At 39.2% G+C, this 21,099-nt stretch overlaps 2 protein-coding genes across 4 annotated transcripts in view; one reads left to right on the forward strand and one right to left on the reverse strand.

The window, feature by feature from the left end:
- Positions 1 to 2,810: 2,810 nt before the first annotated feature.
- Positions 2,811 to 9,167, reverse strand: LOC138026928 (quinone oxidoreductase 1-like). Of its 2 annotated transcripts, XM_068874407.1 has the most exons (6): positions 9,119 to 9,167; positions 8,881 to 8,977; positions 7,259 to 7,457; positions 6,211 to 6,426; positions 5,396 to 5,575; positions 2,811 to 3,519 (listed from the first exon to the last, which is right to left on the reverse strand). In XM_068874407.1, exons 2-6 carry the CDS (start codon positions 8,971 to 8,973, stop codon positions 3,218 to 3,220), a joined length of 990 nt encoding a protein of 329 aa, XP_068730508.1. In that variant the 5' UTR covers positions 8,974 to 8,977; positions 9,119 to 9,167; the 3' UTR covers positions 2,811 to 3,217. The 2 variants fall into 2 exon arrangements, with proteins under 2 accessions (XP_068730508.1, XP_068730501.1); XM_068874400.1 differs by lacking the exon at positions 9,119 to 9,167 and having other exon boundaries at positions 8,881 to 9,110.
- Positions 9,168 to 9,388: 221 nt separating this feature from the next.
- LOC138026950 (coadhesin-like) overlaps positions 9,389 to 21,099 on the forward strand; it is a 17,297-nt gene continuing 5,586 nt past the window's right edge. Inside the window, exons 1-3 of one of the 2 annotated variants that reach the window (XM_068874437.1) lie at positions 9,389 to 9,605; positions 11,532 to 11,708; positions 13,745 to 13,927. In XM_068874437.1, the coding sequence (XP_068730538.1) occupies positions 9,512 to 9,605; positions 11,532 to 11,708; positions 13,745 to 13,927 (454 nt within the window). In that variant the 5' untranslated portion in view covers positions 9,389 to 9,511. Of the gene's footprint in view, positions 9,606 to 11,531; positions 11,709 to 13,744; positions 13,937 to 21,099 lie in introns of both variants that reach the window. The other variant, XM_068874430.1, reaches the window with a different exon arrangement.

The following is a 21,099-nucleotide window of genomic DNA, read 5'->3' on the forward strand; positions in this document are numbered from 1 at the left end:
GAGTCTGTACAACATTTTAAAGTTCAGTGACCCCTCTGCCTCGAAATTTTGCTTGACTGCACTCGGGAGGGGAGGGTTCAGGTTTCCTCCTATAAAGGCGGGGGGGGGGGGGCGGGGGCGTGTTGACCATAGTTGTTGTCATTCCGATTACTATAGATGGTTTCGAAGTGACGTCACAGCTGCCATTTTGGTTTACCAGAACAATAGAATTCTCTCTTTTGGGAACTGAACTCTATTTTTATGGACAATTTTTTTTTATGCAGGGGCCAGCTGAAGAGAGCACAAGGGCCGGATATTGGCCATGGGAGATCTAACCAGCCAATAATATTCAGACAAAAAACAAAATAATTATGAAAGGCTGGCTGTACGGCTGTTAGGATATACATTTTTTTGTTTGACCAATATATCGTCAGGCACGACCTGACTTCTTCAGGGAGTTAAGTGATTTTATTTTTATACCAATTCTGCGCAAATATTTTGTATTGTTTTGGATACCAAAATGTCGGTTAAGTTACGTGAGTGAAAACCATCTATTGTTGGAAATCACAGATAATAAAGAAGGGTCTGTTGCTCCAGATTCACCCAATTTCACAGAGAAAAGTTGGACGTACCTGGGAATAGAGGAAACCTAAACTCTTCGTACAGTTGTCGATTCAGTGAAGTTGTCGACTGATCATGAAATATATATATAGCCGTCGATAACAATTTTGATGCCGCTAAAACGGAATCTTTGATTCTGAAAGACACGATAATCATGATTATCTGGGTGAAACGAATAAAACTGATTATAAGATTTTCATTCAGGCAAATAATTGTCCGAAAGCAAAATCTGTACACATGCAACCACAACTAAGAGCAGTCACAAGTGGTAACAATTGTAACATGATTGAAACAAAGGAATTGTTCTTTTTCTTAAGAGAAACAATGTGTAGCTGGAAGTACTTTTGTATTTCGTATATCTGAGTACTTAGGTATTTTTCGTGCATTAACATTGATTCTGGCTCTTCAAACAATTTTTTTTATAGTTGACTTGTAATGAGATCTGAAAATAAGTTTAAATTAGTTTATTTCCTAGAATTCATGATATATTGATAGAAGGCAAGGTGTTTGATCCTAAAAGATGAGCGGTCTACCGAATATTGGAAATAACGCCTCCACTTTCGACGTCAAAAACTAAAAAGGCAAGTTGTTTCTCCAAAGATTATACATTTAGTTGAATCTTATTTCCTTTGAATCCGCACCGAGGCCCATCTCAGTCAGTCATTTCTTGTAGCAGCTCTTGGATTGTTCCAAGAGACACTTTTCCACAATTTGTTTTCAGGAAAATTATATCGGTCACCGCAACGTAATTTGAGTTCAACTGCTTAAATCGAAATCAAAACATTTTAACAATTCCATTAGCAAAACAAAATGTATTCTGCGGCCAAGAGAGCAACAAAACTCTTAAATTATCGGGTGGGCGATCTTGGGTATATCAGGAATACGGTATTTTTAAAGGGAGATGCCCTTCGAAAGTGACTCGGAGATGACTGCAAAAACGGTACCCATCTTATTGGAGGAAAATGTCAAAAGATATAAAACTAAACGTTTGTAGCTTACAAAGTAGCCACTTTCTGTAGCTATAAGAACGCAAAAATTAAGTCGCTCATTTATACTTGTGTGCATTACCCATTATTGCACGGGCTAACTTTGTAAGAATGATACGAAACAAAGTTACGTCATCTTTTTATGCACATTTACACATGAACATATATACTGTGTTCGAAATCATCTATTGGCAAAATGGTCAGTTATTGACGTTTGAACAGCAGTATTCAACTTTCGCTATAATTTCCCTTTACAAAAGCCGGAACAAAAGATAAAGCTCATTAAAGACAAAGTCGACGGAGATTGTCCGTACTAGCGAGGTTAACTTCCCATGAGCAAGTTAGTTGAGGGGAAGAAAAAAAAGGTGTCCGTATTATGCGGTTACAAAGAGAACTGCATGTCCGTAATACTGGCGTGCCCGAATAGATGGTTTTGAATCACGTGATGAGAGGGCTACGTTGGTGCACAAAACAATAGCAAATTATGTCCCATGTTTTGCATTGTAATAGACTAAAATTCCCAAAGACTTTTCTCTCTATTGTTCTGTGCACCGACATGGCCGCTGTGATGTCAGGTGAAAACCATCTATTAAGGACGGTGCCTACTATTGTTATTGCGCATACGTTCTGCGCATCTCTGAGATACTCGAGTTTCCTATTGCCGATGCTTACTAATACAGGGATATTTTTGCGCGGTTTATAACTATCCGGAGGAAGTAGATCTTAGTAAGTACTCTTCGTATCCAAAAAGAAAATTGGGGGTAACCATGCATTTTTGAGAGATAATTAAGCTTCAATTTGAGAAGGAACGCCATACATTGCTTTGTATTTTAAAGCTTTTTACAAATATTATTCATGAATTATCTTTGAAAAATGCGTGGTTACCCCCAATTTTCTTTTCGGATTTCAATAACACTTGCTAAGATCTACATTTCCTGCATAATCACCCACCGGGGCAAAAATATCTTTAATTAGTAGGCACCGTCCTTAAGCGGTTGTCCGTAAAGCCTGGTTCGGCTGTAGTTGATACTCGTGGAACTGGACTATTTAATTTAAAAAAGAACATTCCGGTGACAACTGCAGTTAAAACGTGATAAGACGTTATCTCGTTTCCTTTTTTTCAAGTCCCCAGTCACTTTTTTCACCTTTAAGGCTTGTGTCTCTGTGTTGCCGTCAGCTTGGATTATCAGTCGTACTTGAATGATTTCAAACAAAAACAACTAATTGAAGGAACCTATAAAGTGTGTCTCCGTGTTTAAATGAAAACCAACGACAGCAAATCATGAAACCACTTTTAACAAGCTGATCGAAATAGTTATTTGCCACTAAGTGAAACTAAATAAACTTGTTAGCCTTCCCCAGGAAACCAACCAAGAACCGATTCAAGGAGGCGATTCTGAAGAAGGTATGATGATTTTTTTACGGATACATAAACAGACTACCTGGCTTTCTCACAAAGCCCTATCTACTCTACATCATCATTCGCATATAATCAGAGTTAACTCGGTAAAAGTCATCTCCTTTAGCAGTACGTTCTTTTCCGAAAGCACAAGAGGCGATCAAAAGCTTGACTCCTCGACGGCTTTCAAGACGAAAAAAACGACTTCAGTTCTTCGTGAGCTGAATAACGTTCATGGCTTCATCAGGATTTTGCCAGTGGATTTCCCACTTTCTAGCAACTCGTAGGCCGACTTTCCATCCGAGAGAGGCAAAACTGTAAAATCACCAAACTTGACTTTGTCCTTTAGGATCCAATCAAATACCGTAGAGCTACGCCATTTCAAATCTTCATCCGTTTCGATGTGATCATACAAAGACGGCCGACTTACAGAAAAGGAACCTTTCGCAAGGGTGCTAAGCGGGATTGGATCAGGTGTTCCAGATATCACACCAAAGGATACCATAATCCCTTGTTTTGCTAGGCAATCAAAGCCTGAAAGAATATGCAACACATAAAATAAAGCGTTAGAACAACTAAGACCGCAATGGTGGCCGTGTCGACGAATAGGAAATCAGTATTAGGGCCACTGCATCGGCACTGAATACCGTAAAACTTCAAAACTCGTTTCCCAACCGTTTTTTCTTTGGTTTGTTTACAAGAAAAAGTTTTGCAAGCAAATTAATGCCGGGTTGCATGTATGATCATGAGACTGGAAGGCCTGGTTGCTTAGTAGTTTGTGCAACGACAAGAACGAGAACGTCACGAATTTGCATATTGAGTGGGCAAAAACAATAGATTTGCACGCCCTGCATGTGCGTTTTTCACTTTTGTCCATTTTTTTGCCGTCGTCTCCAAAACAACGTGAAATAGCCAAATTTGAAGTTACATGAAGAACGTCAGCACTTTGAGGATAAATATTCATTTTCTCCCTTAAATTAAGTGCCGTTCCGACCAGTTTCATTCTTGAGGAACTACCACACCCTCGTCATATTGAAAAGGTTGAAATAGTTACGAAGTGATTACAACAACGCGAATTTATATTTGGAAATGACGTTCTCGTTGCCGCCGCCGTCTTCGTTGCTTGAGGTTTCTGTGTTTTCTCTAGTTTAAAAATCTACAACGGCGACGTAAAACGAAAAGGTCACCTCACATAAAACTTTGCACTACCGTAAGTCTTTCGTGATTATCCCATCTCGTTCACGTCGTGCAGGTGGGTTAAGTATTTAGAAACAACTTTGTACCAGCGGTTTCGGAGCAAAAAAAAGGGAAATAAAAGGTTCACGTTTGGTGCTTACGTTGTCGTCAAAACCTCAAATTCTGAGATTTCGAGTAGTTGTTATGCACATTCTCGTCACCAGAGCCTTGGATCGACCCAAGGCTCTGGGAAACTCTATGTGGGAGAACATGTGCCGTAGGGTTCTTATAGCCAAAAATTTGCTATTTGAACCTTACGGCGCCTGCTCACTCCTCGTGCTAACATAAATGCACCAATTACAGACGCTTTTGATTGTTCTTCACGAATACCAATGAAAAGACACTTTGTTTCAGGGTTCCCCAGAGCTCTTCTCTCCCTTAGTCAAGAGAAGAGCTCTGGGCCCGGTTCCTCGAAAGCCGATTAACTTAATCCACGATTAGCGTAAACGTTTGTTTCACGATTTCAACTTTTTGGTGAAAGTTTCTTTTGCTTATTCTTGTTTTTCAAGATTGACGTCTTCTCATTTAAAGTTCTGCCGAAAACAGTATTTGGGAGTAGAGAAATGGACTGCTTGGTTAGTTTTTAATCTGGGATTAGCGTTAATCGGCTTTTGAGCAACCGGGCAACTGTGCTGAAATGCGGGCCGCAAGATCTGTTTTTCTCTTTTAACCAATGATATTGTTTTGTGGCGGTGTCGTTGCTTATTAAGCCTGGTGTTTTCACTAAGCGACGCCTACGCAAGCATAAGAGAGCTCTTTCACCGTGAAAACGAACGGGAATGACGCAAGCATAATCAAAAGCGCAAGAACAAGGATCAATTTTTTTTCCTTTTCCTTGTGCTCGCGTTGTTTATGTTTGCGTTCGCTTGCGTTGTGTGAAAACGAAACAGCATAAGAACAAGGAACTTAAATGCCACATCTGGCCGATTAAAGCACTCGTTCTGGATTCCCCGCGTCTGAGAAATGGCGGAGCCGTGGTTGATTTTGATACTTATGCCTACGTTCGTTTTCACCAGCATCAAGCAACTTATGATTGGGCTAGCGTCGCTAGTGAAAGCCAGGCTTTAAATTCCCTAACGGTTCACACGGCCTAAAACTCTTTACCCTTTTTATCATCCTCAGGTAACGAAATTTCACCAAAATTTTACGATGAGCAAATTCTCTCATTGGTTACCTTTGGAAAAGGTACTCTTGCCAATACCATCATATATCACATTGACCCCTTTTCCTTCTGTTATCCTCTTGACTTCGTCCACGAAATCTTTCTCCTTGTACAGTATGACCTCATCCGCCCCAGCTTCCTTGGCTTTTTTTGCTTTGTCTTTGGTGCTGCATGTGCCAATCACATAAGCTCCTGTGTTGAAAAACGATTTAAAAGCAAAGACATATGAGAAATATTTTTTACAAGCCTGTACGAAACAATGATGAAATGTTGCACAAGAATCTTCCTGCCAGGTGTAACCACACTCCCAAATTTCCATTTATGGATAAAAGTGATGTTTCAGGAGAATTCGGAAACTATATCAAACTGAGCTTGCAACTCCTATCACTTTCCCCAGTGAATAGAGAGATGGATATTGCCATCCACCAGTTAATTCACTATACAGTGGATACACCAATTCGGCTAACACAATTCCGGCCCCGGTTGTTCAAACGATGGATAGCGCTATCTGCCAGATAAATCACTATCCACTGGATAACTCAATTGCTTTTGCTAGTGTTTATCCGCTGGATAGTGATTTATACGGTGGATAGCGCTATCCATTGTTTGAACAACTGGGGCAAGATCCTTTGGGAATACAACGTTTTGTTCCAAATATTTCCATATGAATGCTACATTATCACACAAATGCGATACACAAAGAATCTTACCCGCGAGAGATTAGAATTGGGTACAACATTGCGCTAGCCGAATTGGTCTCTTACTGAAGTAATTTTGATACTGCTTATTTGGTGAAATAAGCACTATCAACTTTTTAAACAACTTACCAGCATTTTTAGCTGCTTGGCATAACAAAGTACCAGTCCCTCCAGCAGCAGCATGCACCAACACCTTGGTCCCAGGCTGAACTCTACCAGTTGTGTGCACAAGATAATGAGCTGTCATTCCTTGAATCATTGCAGTGGCTGCTTGTTCAAAACTAATTTTGTCTGGAATTTTCACAAGTCTTGAAGCAGGAAGCGTGGAGAACTCGGCATGTGCTTCTGATGCAAAAATAAACACCCCAAAAATGAATACATAGTACATTGAAGAAAACACTTTTTGACAGTCATTGGCACAGTGCTCTAAGTAATTTTAAAAAATCAGGTTGTCATATTTAACAGAAAATTAGATATAAAAAAAATGAGACCAAATTATTGAGTGACTGCCCCGCCCACTTCAGTTAAACATTCCGACAAAAGACGTTTACCACAGTGTGAGCAGTGGCCAGCTTTCGCCGTCAAGGTGAACCGGAACAACCACAACAATGGCAAGATACAATTAAAAAATCATGAGTCCTGGAGGGAAGTTGATAAAAATAATATTGTTCTTGTCCAGCAAAAAGGTTGCAAGTGCAACTATGGACTTGCTGTTATTTCAAGTGCAAGAAAAGTTTCCTGGCATGAATAGCAGTGCCAAACACAACACCTCTCAAGAATTTGAACTATTTACAAGCGAAATTGGCAGGGCAGTGACTCAGTAGTATAAAACTGGGTGCAGGGATCGCCCGGAGGTAGGAGCACTCGCCTCCCACCAATGTGGCCTGGGTTTGATTCCCAGACTCTGCATCATATGTCAGTTGAGTTTGTTGGTTCTCTACTCTGCTCCAAAAAGGTTTTCTGCGGGTACTGCAGTTTTTCCTCTCTTAATTTCAGTCCACAGTGTCCCCAATTCATACTCTAGCTTTCCTTTCCTTCATAGTTTCAACAAGTTCTTCGACCATAAGTTGATGCCACAACCATGATTTGCAAAACAATAACTGTAACTTCCAATGGTCATGTTTGCAGTAATTTAATTTTTTCAGATGAAAAAAAAAAAAATGTACTCCCAACTCACTGGATCCAATAACTGTATAGGCCACTCTATCTCCGACAGCCAAAGTCTTAACCTTATCACCAAGCTTTTCCACTGTGCCTGCAGCTTCAACACCCACTGTGACAGGAAGCTTTCCTCCAAGGATAGCTAGGGGCAGAAGACCCTGCCTTATCATGACATCAAGATAGTTTAAGCCACATATTTGGTTTTTGACCAGAACCTAAGGTAAACAGTGAAAAAAAAAAAAAAAACTTAACAGCTGTAACTCTTAAGAATAAGTTATGAAGAGAGGCTCCACCCCAAAACAATATGATAAGGAATTTGAAGAAAAGGCCCCACCAAAACTAGATCTCATACATGGAACATCCTATCTTCAGAAATCGCGAGTCTAAAAAAACACATGGGGAGACGGGTGGGGTGAAGTATATTTCACAACCTTTTCCGACAGGAAAGTCAACCCAAATGTTTAAAGTGCCCCAACCTCAAATTTTTTCATTTTTCCAAAGTAAAAATTTTATCCTTATGGATGGAACAGATCATTTCCGTTATATCACTGAAAGCTTCTGAACCCTACCAATATATAAGTTATCAGTAAGAGATTTCTCAAGCATCACAGCAATCATTAAATCAAATAACTTAGGAAAGTTGAGGACGGTGAGTTTCACAGAAGGAACAAAGGAAAAATGATGATAGTGTTTTCTGCTTTGTTTGTTGGGACTAAAGAAAGTGAAGTTTAGTTGTCATCACAATGGAAAGTCTGGAACGTTTAATTTGCAAACTGTTTAAACTTGTGAAGTGCAGCTGCATTAGTCCTGTTGAGTGTCTGGTTTTCCCAAATTAGATACTGGGGTGTTTGCTTGAAAAATAATTGGCCAGGAGTGGGGAAATTAAAGACAGGAACTTAGCCAAGTCCCCACATCAGCCCGCACCCCTCGCCCCATCCCTTGGGGAGGCCAATGACGATGTTCTGCAGCGTTGCGGTCACCGATATAAATGTAGCTACAAAGTGATGAGTCGAGATTTTGTATGCGAGGATCAAAAGAAAATTGACATTGACGAGAAATCCTTATAAGACCAGTCAAGCTTGCAAAGACTCAGCATGACACAGCATGTTTCCAAAGTGTCCAGGGTCACAAGGGTGGGGCATGTCTCATAAACTCCCGGAAAGAAAAAAGAATTTCTCTTGGCATTTTCCCTCTCAGATTTGAAGGTTACTACTTCGGACTACTCTAACGAGCTGGTTGCGCTTGCAATAAAGCCCGCACCCCTTGCCCCATCCCTTGGGGAGGCCAATGACGATGTTCTGCAGCGTTGCGGTCACCGATATAAATGTAGCTACAAAGTGACGAATCGCGATTTTGTATGCGAGGATCAAAAGAAAATTGACATTGATGAGAAATGCTTATAAGACCAGTCAAGCATGCAAAGACTCAGCATGACACAGCATGTTTCCAAAGTGTCCAGGGTCACAAGGGTGGGGCGCGTCTCATAAACTCCCGGAGAGAAAAAAGAATTTCTCTTGGCATTTTCCCTCTCAGATTAGAAGGTTACTACTTCCGACTACTCTAACGAGCTGGTTGCGCTTGCAATTAAGTCTTAAGCTTATATTGTTTGTGCAATACGACGTGTAGTAATTTATGTACCTCGCCTTCCGCAGGAACTGGTTTAGCCACATCGGCGTACTGCAGCTTCGAAGAGTCGCCGAACTCCTCCACTATAAGAGCTTTCATAGACATGTTCCTGTCAAAAAATACTCGACGAGCTTTTAACGGCACTCCTCCGATTAATCGCACACCCTCGAGGACAGCACGAAACAACATAAAACAGTATAAAGAAGAACTATAAATAAGTAAATAAGTGGGTTTATTTGCGAAGACTAACCAATCAAAACGCGAAGATCCTTAAAAGTCCTCAAGCCTCCTCTGCTCTCCTCTGCTCCTAAAAGAAAGAGAGACTGAGTTCTGGAGAAGAAAATATCTGAGCCAGCACGTCAGTACTTGCTCAGCGGCTTTATAGCAAACAAAAAACAAACTCCTCACTGATCGCCAGTTCTCGCCGGTTATCAACTGATTTGCCACCATTTTTTACATAGTTGTACGTATAGACTGGTTGTTTGGGAAACCAAAATTAATTAAAATATAACTATTTTCCACGTCAAGGGTAAGTAGAATAACATGATCACCTCTCAGGGGGCATTTAATCATTCGTTAACGCGGTCTTCTGCAGTTTCACTTTGGGTTAATTGTAAAGCCCAGAACTACCCGATTCACAGAGATGCCTCGAAGTATAATACAAACTCTGACTCTTGCAGCCTTAGGAGCGGCTATAGTTTTTGTTTCTCATAATTTTGTTACGTATGTGTTACGAGGTAAGTTAAAGTGATATGTACATGTAGGTGCGAGGTAAGTTGAAGTGATTGATAGTTGATAATTTATCTTGTTTTGTTGTGATATGAAATCGAGGACGCCGACAATGGGGACTTAATCACAAAAACGTTGAGTTTTTTGTTGTTAAAGAACTCTTAACGAAGTCGATAGTTTGAGGTTTTTCTTTAGAGCTTTTTGAGAAACTAATTATTGGTAACTACAGACTTTATATTGTCTGTTGTCGTATGCGGCGTGCCTTTCAAAACTTTTAAGTTATTAAAGAAATTTTGTTTATTAAAATAAAGGAGAGAGGCCGGTAAATCTGGGCATAATGTTATCCAAGATTTGGCATGATAACCAATCAAACATGGTTTTTCCCATGTTTGTTCTTCATTGAGGCTCTGACAGGTGGGGGGTTGCCGTGTCGCTTGTCTGAATTTTAAAATCACTCGTGTCGGGGTTTAATAATATTTAATCGGCTCATTCTCGGCCTTGATGTCACTGTCAGAATTTTGCTGGGAAAGGATGTCTTTTGTCAGAATTTCATTTTATGTGCTGTCGCTATTTTTTGGGCCATGTCGCTTGTCGGAATTTACCCTGTCAGGGCCTCTTCATTGTTTTGCTGCAAGCCCTCAGGAGCAGGGAATTGGTATAGGGGTGATTGCACTTGCCGCCCACTAAAGTAACCAAGGTTTGTTTCCCGGACTCCAAGTCATATGTGGCGTACAAGGAAGGGTTACGTTTTTGCAAATGTTGGCCGTGTAGCACTTATATTTGAACAGACTTAACTGATTAGAGTATAATGTGAATTGCTAGTTTTCTACCCCGTATGAACCATGTGAGCATTAGCCCTACTAATGCAAATGGGTCCACCCAAGGACAGAAAAAAACTCTGATGATGGTGGCAATTGAACCCACAACCTTTGGGTTAGATCACCGCTGCAGATGTGGGGAAATTTGGTTCTTTTCTCTCTGCTCTTAGAGGTTTTTATCTGCCTCTCCTTGAAAACTAACTTCTCTAACTTCCAATTTAATCTGTATGCAGGACCTTCCTGAAAAACACTTCCAGGTGACTGGAGCTTCCTGCAAAAATATCTTAAATTAGTATATACTAAAACAGAGGATAGCATTGATCGCACCCTCTGATTGGCGAGAGCCTTTGGAATTGACACAGCACCATAGTTTCTTTAAAAGAAACTGAGCCCTTCATGTGCCAGATCATCATTGCCCAGCATGCAAAAAGTCTCTTAGACTGCTGCCAGTTTTTGCGCATTTGCCTTTATACACCCTATTAGACTTTTATTTTTTCATGACATGACTGCCAAGCAGAATGTAATTTGCAGGAAAAAATAGCCTAGACAACATCGCTAGGAACTCCTTGCCATACTCTTCATAAATAGTATGTGGGATCTTTAGCATACTTGTCCATAGATTTCGTGAACAACGTCTTAGGACCCTTGGTTTATAGTCGTTATCCAAAAGGAATGAAAGTCTCTTCATTTACAGATGAAATTGTGAAGGCAACACTTACGCTTTTACTTATTTGGCATTAGCCAGCTATTCTGACAGGCAGCCCAATCCTAGTCTGTGAGTTTCGAGTTATGAAAATATTTGGTGAATGATGCATGTCGATCTAAACAGTTGAAACCTAAAGAATGACCATACAGTTGTATTCTTGAAAACTTATGCCTAAAGACTTTTTTCAGAAGGAAGAAAACCTTTTATGTTGCACGAAAACTTACCAGAATGTGACATGTGGACAATGGAGTGAAGGTGGGAAGGCTTAAGTTTTCAAGAATATGGTTATTCCTTGGATTTCAACCATTTATTTCAACATGCATCATTGGGCTGCCTGTGCAAATGTCTGACCTGCAATGTATAAGGTGTATTGAATATTCCTTGAGACATACATATTTCTCACATTCCAGTGAATGGAGGCTATTCTGAATGGTCCCAGTTTTCATTCTGTACGAAGTCTTGTGGTAAAGGAACAAGGTTTCGAATTCGGGTATGCAATAATCCTGTACCAAAGTTTGGTGGTCTCAATTGCAGTGTTCTGGGGGCCGAAAAACAAACAGTTCAATGCAACAGCTTTCCTTGCCCAGGTACGTTGTTTTTGCTGAAAAAGTTCTTCACAATTTATTAAATAAAATACATGTAAATAATTGGATTGAGCTCAAACAAGCAGAATGAATTATTTAGAACTGCTGTTTCTGAAGACAAATATCAATGTTAAAATTAAGTTTATTTTAATTTCAAGAACAATTTAAAAATTAATCGTGTGAAAATAATAACAATAATAATAACAATAATACAATACATTTATTTTGCGTCTTTTCCCTGTGGTCCAAAAACGCTTTACTGGTGATAAATAATATTAAAATTATCATATACAATATAATCGTTAAAAATATTAAATTACTATCATTATTACCATTACCTAACTGTTATAACTATATAAAATAGAGTATCATAAATAAAAAGTAAAATTACCACCATGGTACTATATTGTCTTGAAAAATATATATATATTCAACTTAAAATCAGACTCAGTAAAAATCATTGTCCGCTGTACATGTATGCCTGTAAAAATAAATGTCTCTTTAGTTTCTGATTAAAAGTTTCCACCGATTGCGAATCTTTTATTGACTGTGGAAGGTTGTTCCAAAGTACTGCTGCAGCCAACACAAAAGACCGACCACCATATGCCTTAAGATTGAACACAGGTTTCGTTAAAAGATTTTTGGTAGAAGAGCGCAGTGATCTTGAAGGTTTATATGAATGCAATCAAATGCGCAATAAAAGTAATTAACTTTAAAAATGGTGTAAATATACATTGATTACGAAAGTGCGTAAAAAGGTAGAAGAAGCATATGTACATGTATGCATTAATAACATTAAGAGTAAAGTATGTATCAATTTTAATAAGATCCTAATTATAAGTAATAATTATTGTTACATTGTAAAAATAAGTCTTGGGCGAAGATTTAAATTTGCTATAATAATTAGTTTTGCTTCAGCTAAAGGACCAGACCTGATAATAACGTTGATGATAATGGTAAAAACAATCATATGATAACAATAAAAAAATTAACAATAGCAATATAACAACAATGACCATGATGATAATGATAATTTTAATCTTGATTTTAATATTAATAATGTCATGGTTTGAACCTGGGAATGAAACACCTTGGTGGAATTTTATCGTCTTGAACAATGTGGTCCTAGGAAGGAATGTGACAGTTGTTGGTGATTAATGTTTTGTCAATATTTGTAGACCCTGAAGATGACTTCTGCTACGGTCGTTTGAACATCATTCACCAATGGCATTCTTCAGCACAACACTCACCAGAGGACCAAATTCCATCAATCATAATTATTATTATTATTATTATTATTATTATTATTATTGTCATTTCTAGTGGTTTCAATAAGAATGGTGACAGCTGTCGGATGAAAAGTGTTGCCTACCTTTATCCCTAAAATTATCGAGAGAAAGTTCAGACAGATTCTTCCAAGCCTGAGATTAAAAATCATTTTGGCAATGACAACAGGAAGTCATCTAAACATGATCATCAATTTTGCTTTTGAAATGTGGGGTTTGGTAGTGTTCTTTTAAAACTGGTGTGCCCAAAGACACTCCTGGCTAGTAGTAGAGAAAAGGGCCACAAGGCCCATCGCTGAAACAGTCAAACCACCCGCCAACTACAAATTTCTTGAAACCCCTTTATTTCCATTTCAACTAATATTTATTACAAAAACTCCAACTCAGCCTATGACCCAGCACTGAGTGGTGACAGAAGCTCGTGACCTTGAAGCGTGTAACTCTGGTTCAGAGCTGGTGTTATTTGAGTGTAAAAATTTCCTTATTTGGATGTAACATAGCTCGTGCATTTTCGGCGCATGCAGCCTTGATCTTATTTTTGTCCGTATTCGGGCATGAAATCGGTGTCCTAAAATCCCCAGCTTGTTCCAAGGAAAAGAGTTGCAAGTTACATGGTTGAAGGTCATGTGGTTCTGGTGGTAAACAGTACAGGCCTTAAAAATAAATCAATGTAATTTCTCAAGTTAGTGCTGAAATTAAAAGATAAGTTCAGTTGCACATGTATGTTAAATAATGGCTACACATTTTTTAAAGTGGACGGCGGATACGGACCTTGGTCAGAGTATGGATCATGTTCAGTGACTTGTGGTGAGGGTGTCCAGGAACGAAAGCGCAAATGTGACCATCCTATTCCTCAGTTTGCGGGACTAAGATGTGACCAGTTAGAGCTGGGACCAGACAGTGAAACCAAGTCTTGCAAAATGGAGAATTGCCCTGGTGAGCTAGGTTGTCAATTTTGTGTTAGCCTTAGTTGTTATCCTTCAGTAGCATATTTATAGTAATGATTCCACGTTCGAGTGAGGCCTAACACTACTCTGAAGTTTTTATACCCAATTATTCCATCAGAGATCAACCCTAGTATTGAAATTGGACCCACACAAGGACAGACAAAAACTCTGACCTGAGTGGGATTTGAACCCACGACCTTCAGTTTAGATCACCGCTGCTCTACCGACTGAGCTACAAGGCCAGAACTAGGGCAGGTCGTGGGTATTTGAGATGTTATTCGCAAGGACAAATTCGGCTTGGCCCAAGCCTAATTTAGACTAGACGCTCCATGAGCGTACACTGGGTTGCCTGTGGTAGGTGTTAGTCAAGAACAGAAGGGACTGAGTTGGGTGGTATTGAACTGCTGCGTTCCAGCCAATTTTATCGAGTCGGGGGTCATTAAGACCATTTAAGGGTCAGAAATCATACCAGCAGGGGCCCTTTGGCTCACACGTTCATATGCCAAAACAGATCTTTTTCTGCGGTTAAAACCTGTCTACCAGCCTATTAATCATTTGTCAGAAAGAAAAAAATTCCTGTCATCTCTAGAAAAAGCGCTCATTGCGTACATTTGGTAGTGCAGTAACACAGCGCTTTATTCCATATTGTCATCTGAGCTGCGTTTTGTCTTCCAGGACATTCAAGTTGTCTTTGCGTAATCTGTAGCTCTAACAGTACATGATATTGTTTTGGTATTGCATATCATTGTAGTATCATGGTAGGAGTCTTAGGTAAATAGCCCCCTGAGAAGACATGTGGTTACTAGCAAAGTACTAAACCCAGAAAGATTGAAGAAAATACAAGGGAATCGAGAAACATTGGCTTCTAGGCTGACATGTTGATCATTTTCAAGTTCCCTCACAACTTCTTTTTACCACAAGTTTAAGCGTGCACTCTGAGCATCTGACAGCTTTGTAAGACAAAAGTTCACTGAAGTTTAACCCTCCCCGGTGGGGATAGTATCTGGATGGGTGACCTAAAAAATATACCAGAAGCATAGGACCAAAACTTCTATTTTAACGCTCAAAAATGCGAACTAAGCAAGGTACAGATCTTGTTAGCTTGCTTTATGCAAAACAATGATTGATGCAAAAGTAAATAAATATTGATACACAGTTTTTAGGAAGAACAGAAGGGCGTTTTCAGGACGGTCGATCGAGAATAAAATATTTTGCCATCAGCAACAAAATTTACGACATGAAAACAAAATTAGTTTTGAACCGCGAATGTATGTGACATCGAATTCAGCGGGTGCCGTGATCAAGTTACCACGGCGTGTTTCCTTGCGAAACAGTGAAGCATCTGTGTCAAATGATGGCAAGATACCGGGTTTTTGTTTTTGTTAGTTTTCTTTTTCTTTCAAGTGTTATAAAGTGGGACAAGAAATGTGCGAATTCAACGCAAAGATCACAATCGCCCAACTCTTGAGGTTGACCATTGTTTCTGTGAAGTCAAAACTTTACTCTCCAAGACGAGGTTATTTATCACCAGGTAATTCCATCGTTTTGGAAGTAGCAGCTACTTTATTATTCATCAGCGTCACAATTTTTTGCTGATTTTGGGGCTTATTTTGTTGAAACTCAATCACGCTTCCAACAGACCTGTTTATTTTCGTGACTTATGCACGCGCTGCTTTATACAGCGCACTACCACAAAAATCCTCCCGTATCACATTTCAACCCACGTATGCAAATTTGTTAAGCTGGAAAATTACACAATATGTTAAATTCACAAAGGCTGGAGATCTCACAAAAACCTTTTCCAGTGAAAATTTTATTGAAACAAACAACATATTTGCTATTAGAGGCAAAAAACCCTTCCTATTTCAATTGCATGCGTGCAAACAAGACACACAATCCGTGTCACAAAACATATGCAATTAAATAAATTTCTGATAGTTCACATCAAACTCTTTTCGAAAGAATCTTGACCGTAAATAAGAAGCACAAAAGAGACAACAAGCTTTCATTCAAATAATTCTTCACTGTCACATGTAATAGTCCGTTTGGTATGGCAATATCATCCTGTGATGTTCTGAGGTTGTATACTGAGGCATCCAGTCTCGCTGAAGATAGATAGATAGATAGATAGATAGATACATGTAGATAGATAGATGGATCAACTTTATTTAATAACTCTAGCCTATTCAACAACGACAAGAAAAACAATAGCTGGTTTCCAATAGGGGCGTGAGCTAAATATAAAAATTAAAAATTAAAAATGTACTTAATATAGTAACAATCACGACTAAAACTATTCGTGTATTAAATGTAACCCTAAGAAATAGAAATAGATTACCATGACTAAATTAATTCATGCATTCATTCATTCATTCCAAAGACCATATCCTAAGCCAACACGGTGGTCTTGCTTTCTTAGCTAAACTAAATTTATTACCAAAGCTTAAAAAACTAAAATACCTCAAAATGAGACAGGACATTACAAAATAATTAAACGTGTGAACGTGTGAGCCAAAGGGATTCTACCTGCGCGACATGTGGGTGACCCCTCAAAAAGTCTTAATGACCCCCCACTCGAGAAAATTAACTGGAACGCTGCAGTTCAATACCACCCAATTCAGTGCCTTTCTTTTTTGTGTAATACCTACCACAGGCAATTCTGTGTACGCTTTATGGAGCGTCTAGTTTTACACATAAATCAAGAAGGCTCTTTGTAGAGGTCAATGAAGTGAAGGTTACAGGAGCATACCACGCCATGAGTTTAATTATGCAGGATTCTTTCAAAAAGTTGCATAATGCACAGAAAATGATGTGGGCATCGAACCATTTTGAATAGAACAATGGTTAGCCGTCTACTGATTAAAATGCTTCGGTTGTTCCAGAGAATTTCACCCTCCTGAGTATTTTTAACATGTGATGAGATTTTGAAATCGGCCCAATCTAAAACAGTTTTATAAAAAAGTGGTAAGTTTTGGAGATTTAGCAGTTTTGTTCTATAATTGCATTTAAAGATAACAAAACACAGTCTTGAGTAAAATTCACTCGTTTCTTCTTTAAATAAATAGTCTGCAAAAAATTAACTGCAAATTGCTCTGACGGACGTTTTCCAGCATGTCTTGCAGTTGCACTAAGCAAACGTTTATTGCACACACTAAGGTGTTGTTTCCGCTTCATAATTCCTCTTCCTTTTAGTCTAATCTGATGACACCAGAAAAAGACAGATGAAGAAAAAAAAAAAAAATAGTTTTTATATATAACTCTGAATCAAATTCTCATCGAAAGATTAATGACAATCGATCTTAAAAACACGAAAATTTCTGCAGTCTCTGACTTTTATGAACAAACGGAAAGGTCATGATGTTTTGTCAAAAGGAAGAAATTGATGACGTACTAGGCAACCAAAAAGGTGCACGTGATCACCTTGTGTCAACTGAATTAACTACGGGAAACATAGGCAGTCCAAGCTCGGTATACGATTTATCAGTAGACTTTGTATGGGAAATATACTTTGAGTTTATAAATGCTAAAGTAAGCTGTAAATGTAGAAATAACCTTCACCTACCTCTACGTACAGTTGTCCTCGTCTTTTCTGTGCAATCGGAGGGCAAACTGCGTCCGTTTTAGACAGGTTTGTGGCTTACGAATTTTCGTTAGTTGTTATGAGGGGAAATGGAGCAGTCTTCGATCTTCCCGATACATGCGCCTGATAAAAACTACTGACTTACTACTGAACATCTGTTGGAAGATTCACTGACAAAGTGCTACTCTCGTAGAGACTACTTACTGTTGATGATTGAGTGCTCTGTTCACCGGAGCCGCCTAAAATTAATGACCTCTTTCGCCGATGCTCAACCGATGCTGCTTTGTAAGAATCGAGACTCTTCAGATTTCTTAGTTGAGCGACACTTCAGCATCCACGAGGCGAGAAATACGAACGGAGTGGTAGTAATATTCCCCTGCAAACCTGCTACTTTTGCTACTGTTTTCACTCAGTTTACCAATCTCGTTCTTGCCGAGTGGTGCTACCTTGTACTTAATGTTGTTGCCTGGTCTTCTTCGATGATTGATGGCCAAGCAAACCGGACTGTCAGCGTTCGTCATTTCTTCTGGACGGTGACTTTTGTATTTCTCGTGCACGGAATCCAAAGTGAAGTGCCAATAACCACCACGTTGGAGAGCTTGACGATTTTCATCGCCAAATTTGCGGTAGCTTATTTCCCTTTCGTAAACGGTCGTTGCCATTTGAAACGGTCGATGCCATTTTTTCGCTCTGAATTACATCCATTAGGTCTAAGAACTCAAACGGTTGCGGTTACTGGGAGTTGTGTCTCGCTGGTCATATGAGTTAGGGTTCGGGTTAGGGTCCTGTTTAGGGTGAGGGCTAAGAACCCGAATTCGAGTCTTGAAATTTCCGGACTCTTTTTTTCCTCCAGTTTTTCTTTTATAAATGTTTTTTTTTCCTTTTTTGTCTTAATTTTTGTTAATTTATTTTCTTAGTTTGTTTCTTTTAATTTTCTTTGAAGTGAAGTGTGTAGTCGACCGTTATAAATGGCATCGACCGTTTCAAATGGCAACGACCGTTCTGAGAAATGGCAACGTCCATTTCAAATGGCAGCGACAGTTTACGAAAGAGAAATTTGCTTCGCCGAAGCAAACAACAAATCTCAGTCTGCAGAATTTGATAGTTCTTTTGCGGCATGAGGACGAGTTCCTTTCGCTTCTTCAAAAACCAACTGTTTCTTTTTAGAAAGAAGTACTTCCGTGGACTTAACGAACTCTCGGTCTTGGAGAATGTTTAGTTTGGAGTTCTTGCCGTTTAGATATCGCTGCAGGCTTCTTTGAAACGATTGTAGCGTTGCTGGCTCATACGCTCCGCTATCTTTTTTCTTTATCCAACTAATTTAATGAAAACTGGAATGCGTAAAGATTACAGCGAAATAAGGTTACTGCCCTAAAAAGGAACTTTGTCAAAGAATTCTGTTGTGAAGAAGCTTCTAATTCACGCGGTGGATCGTCAAGTTTGTTTTGGAAACGAATGAGGCCATTATTGCCTAATGCTAAATCAGGAAACAATTTGAGTGCACTTCTTCGCATTGAAAATGGCGCTCTTGTTCCTAATCTCAGTGCTCTGCTCTGCACAATCATCATTTCACGACACCAAAAATAGACAAATCTGTTCTAAATCTTTCTGTGGATGACTTTGCAAACCACCCAAGTGTTAAATCTATCAAGAAAAGTGCACTTAAGCTTGACTTTTCGTTCGATCTAATCAGCGTATCTCGTGTCGCTGATAGAGTGAAGTGAAGTGCTAGTTTTCTACCCCATATGAACCATGTGAGCGTTAGCCCTACTAATGGAAATGGGCCCACACAAGGACAGAGAAAAACTCTGACAAGGGTGGGAACTCACGACCTTCGGGTTAGATCACTTCACATTACACTCTAATCATTTAAGTCTGTTAAAGTACAAGTACTACACGGCCAACGTTTGTAAAAACGTAACCCTTCCTTGTATTTTTTAGGATACTTCGCCCACATTGTACGACGCGAACGAGATTGATCATAATCGCGAAAAACTTACGACAGATCAAAGTTATATTTTGAAGTGACGTTTTCTTTGACGTCGCCGTCGTAGATCTTATAATTTTCCCAAATAAATTAACAGACCTGGGGCCGGTTCCTGAAAGGTATAATAACTCTATTCCAGGGATAAATGTGCCTGGAATAAAGCACATTTATCCCTGGATTAGAGTTATTACACCTTTCAGGAACCCGGCCCTGCACAACGAAGTGCTTAAATAGGACAAATAATTCATTCTGTTTATGCTTAGGCTAATTATTGGAATCGTCAGCTATGGAGTTACTCGAAACCAGACCATTTTCGAACACATCTTCTATAATTTATTCTGCACTCAGTTTTTATATGCGCGTAATCCACTGGTCGCACAAAGGGATTCAATTTACCAAACCAACTGCTAGCAGGGTAGATTCAATTTCACTTCGAGATTTATTTCCACCGCAGGGATTTTACTTATGGGTCCGCGCGTAGATAAAGAAAAGCGATTTAGTGTTAATATTACATATTTTGAATTACCGACACATTTTCGATTTAAACCCCTTAATATTTGGTAATAAATTCATTTAAAGATAACAAACACGCTCTTGAGTAAAAGTGCACGTGATCACCGTGGGCCAACTGAATGAACTACGGGAAAGAATGTTAATCGTTCGTCGTTTTCAGAGTAAAACAACGTTACCAAAATTAATTTTACGGGTTTTTTTCAATGGTATGTCAAAAGGCCAAGTGGATGTTATGCATAATCTGGCGATCAAGTTGCGCGTGTGACCCGTTATAATTATTTTTTCACAAAATGTTTCCGAATCGTTGAGTATCACCACAGAAGACAAGAACATCATTCTAAAAGCTTATTGTACGCAAAACGTTACGTTACGTTCTGGGCGTAATTTTGAGAGTGGAAATCAAGGTTATGGCCGAGAGCAAATACAAACTCACGAGGCGCACATAGAAAGACGCTAACCTCATTTTGACACGAAAGGCCACCTTTTTGCAATTAGATCTCTGATGGAATAATTGGGTATAAAAACTTCACAGTTGTAATCTTAGGCCTTACTCGAACTTGGAATCATTACTATCAATATGCTACTGAAGGACAACTACTAACGATTATCTAAATTACGCTTGGGCCGAGCCGAATTTGTCCTTTTGAATAACATCTCACATACCCACAGTCTGCTCCCGTTCTGGCCTTGCAGCTCAGTCTGGTCAGAGTTTTTCTCTGTCCTTGTGTGGGCCCAATTTCAATTCACTACTTGCACAAATTCCATAATACACCTCTTTTACCCCCTAAAAATCTGCATTGGCATTGTTTTCAACTTCTTTTGGGACATTTTCCGGTCCCAGGAGAAATTGCAAACAATGGTTATGCAAAAGTCTTGGGGGAAGGGGGGGGGGGGGGGGGGAGGTAAGAGAGGTGTATTATGGGATTGTGCAAGTATTGAATACTAGGGTTGATCTCTGATGGAATAATTGGGTATAAAAACTTCACAGTAGTGTTAGGCCCCACTCCAACTTGGAATCATTACTAAGTAAACAAGTTCAAACAAAACTAAGAGAAGTGATCCTGGTACTTAGTTTGAGGAT

The sequence above is a fragment of the Montipora capricornis genome, chromosome 2 (genome assembly GCF_036669925.1).
Source record: "Montipora capricornis isolate CH-2021 chromosome 2, ASM3666992v2, whole genome shotgun sequence".
NCBI lineage: Eukaryota > Metazoa > Cnidaria > Anthozoa > Scleractinia > Acroporidae > Montipora > Montipora capricornis.

What these genes read in the sequence shown, in the direction of transcription:
- LOC138026928 (XM_068874400.1), bottom strand. Translation starts at nt 9,057, where the DNA reads ATGTTGTTTCGTGCTGTCCTCGAGGGTGTGCGATTAATCGGAGGAGTG. An exon ending in CAGTTCCTGCGGAAGGCGAG is followed by an intron (nt 7,458 to 8,880) that starts GTACATAAATTA and finishes TGTTTACCTTAG; the next exon opens with GTTCTGGTCAAAAACCAAAT. An exon ending in CCAAGCAGCTAAAAATGCTG is followed by an intron (nt 5,576 to 6,210) that starts GTAAGTTGTTTA and finishes TTTTCAACACAG; the next exon opens with GAGCTTATGTGATTGGCACA.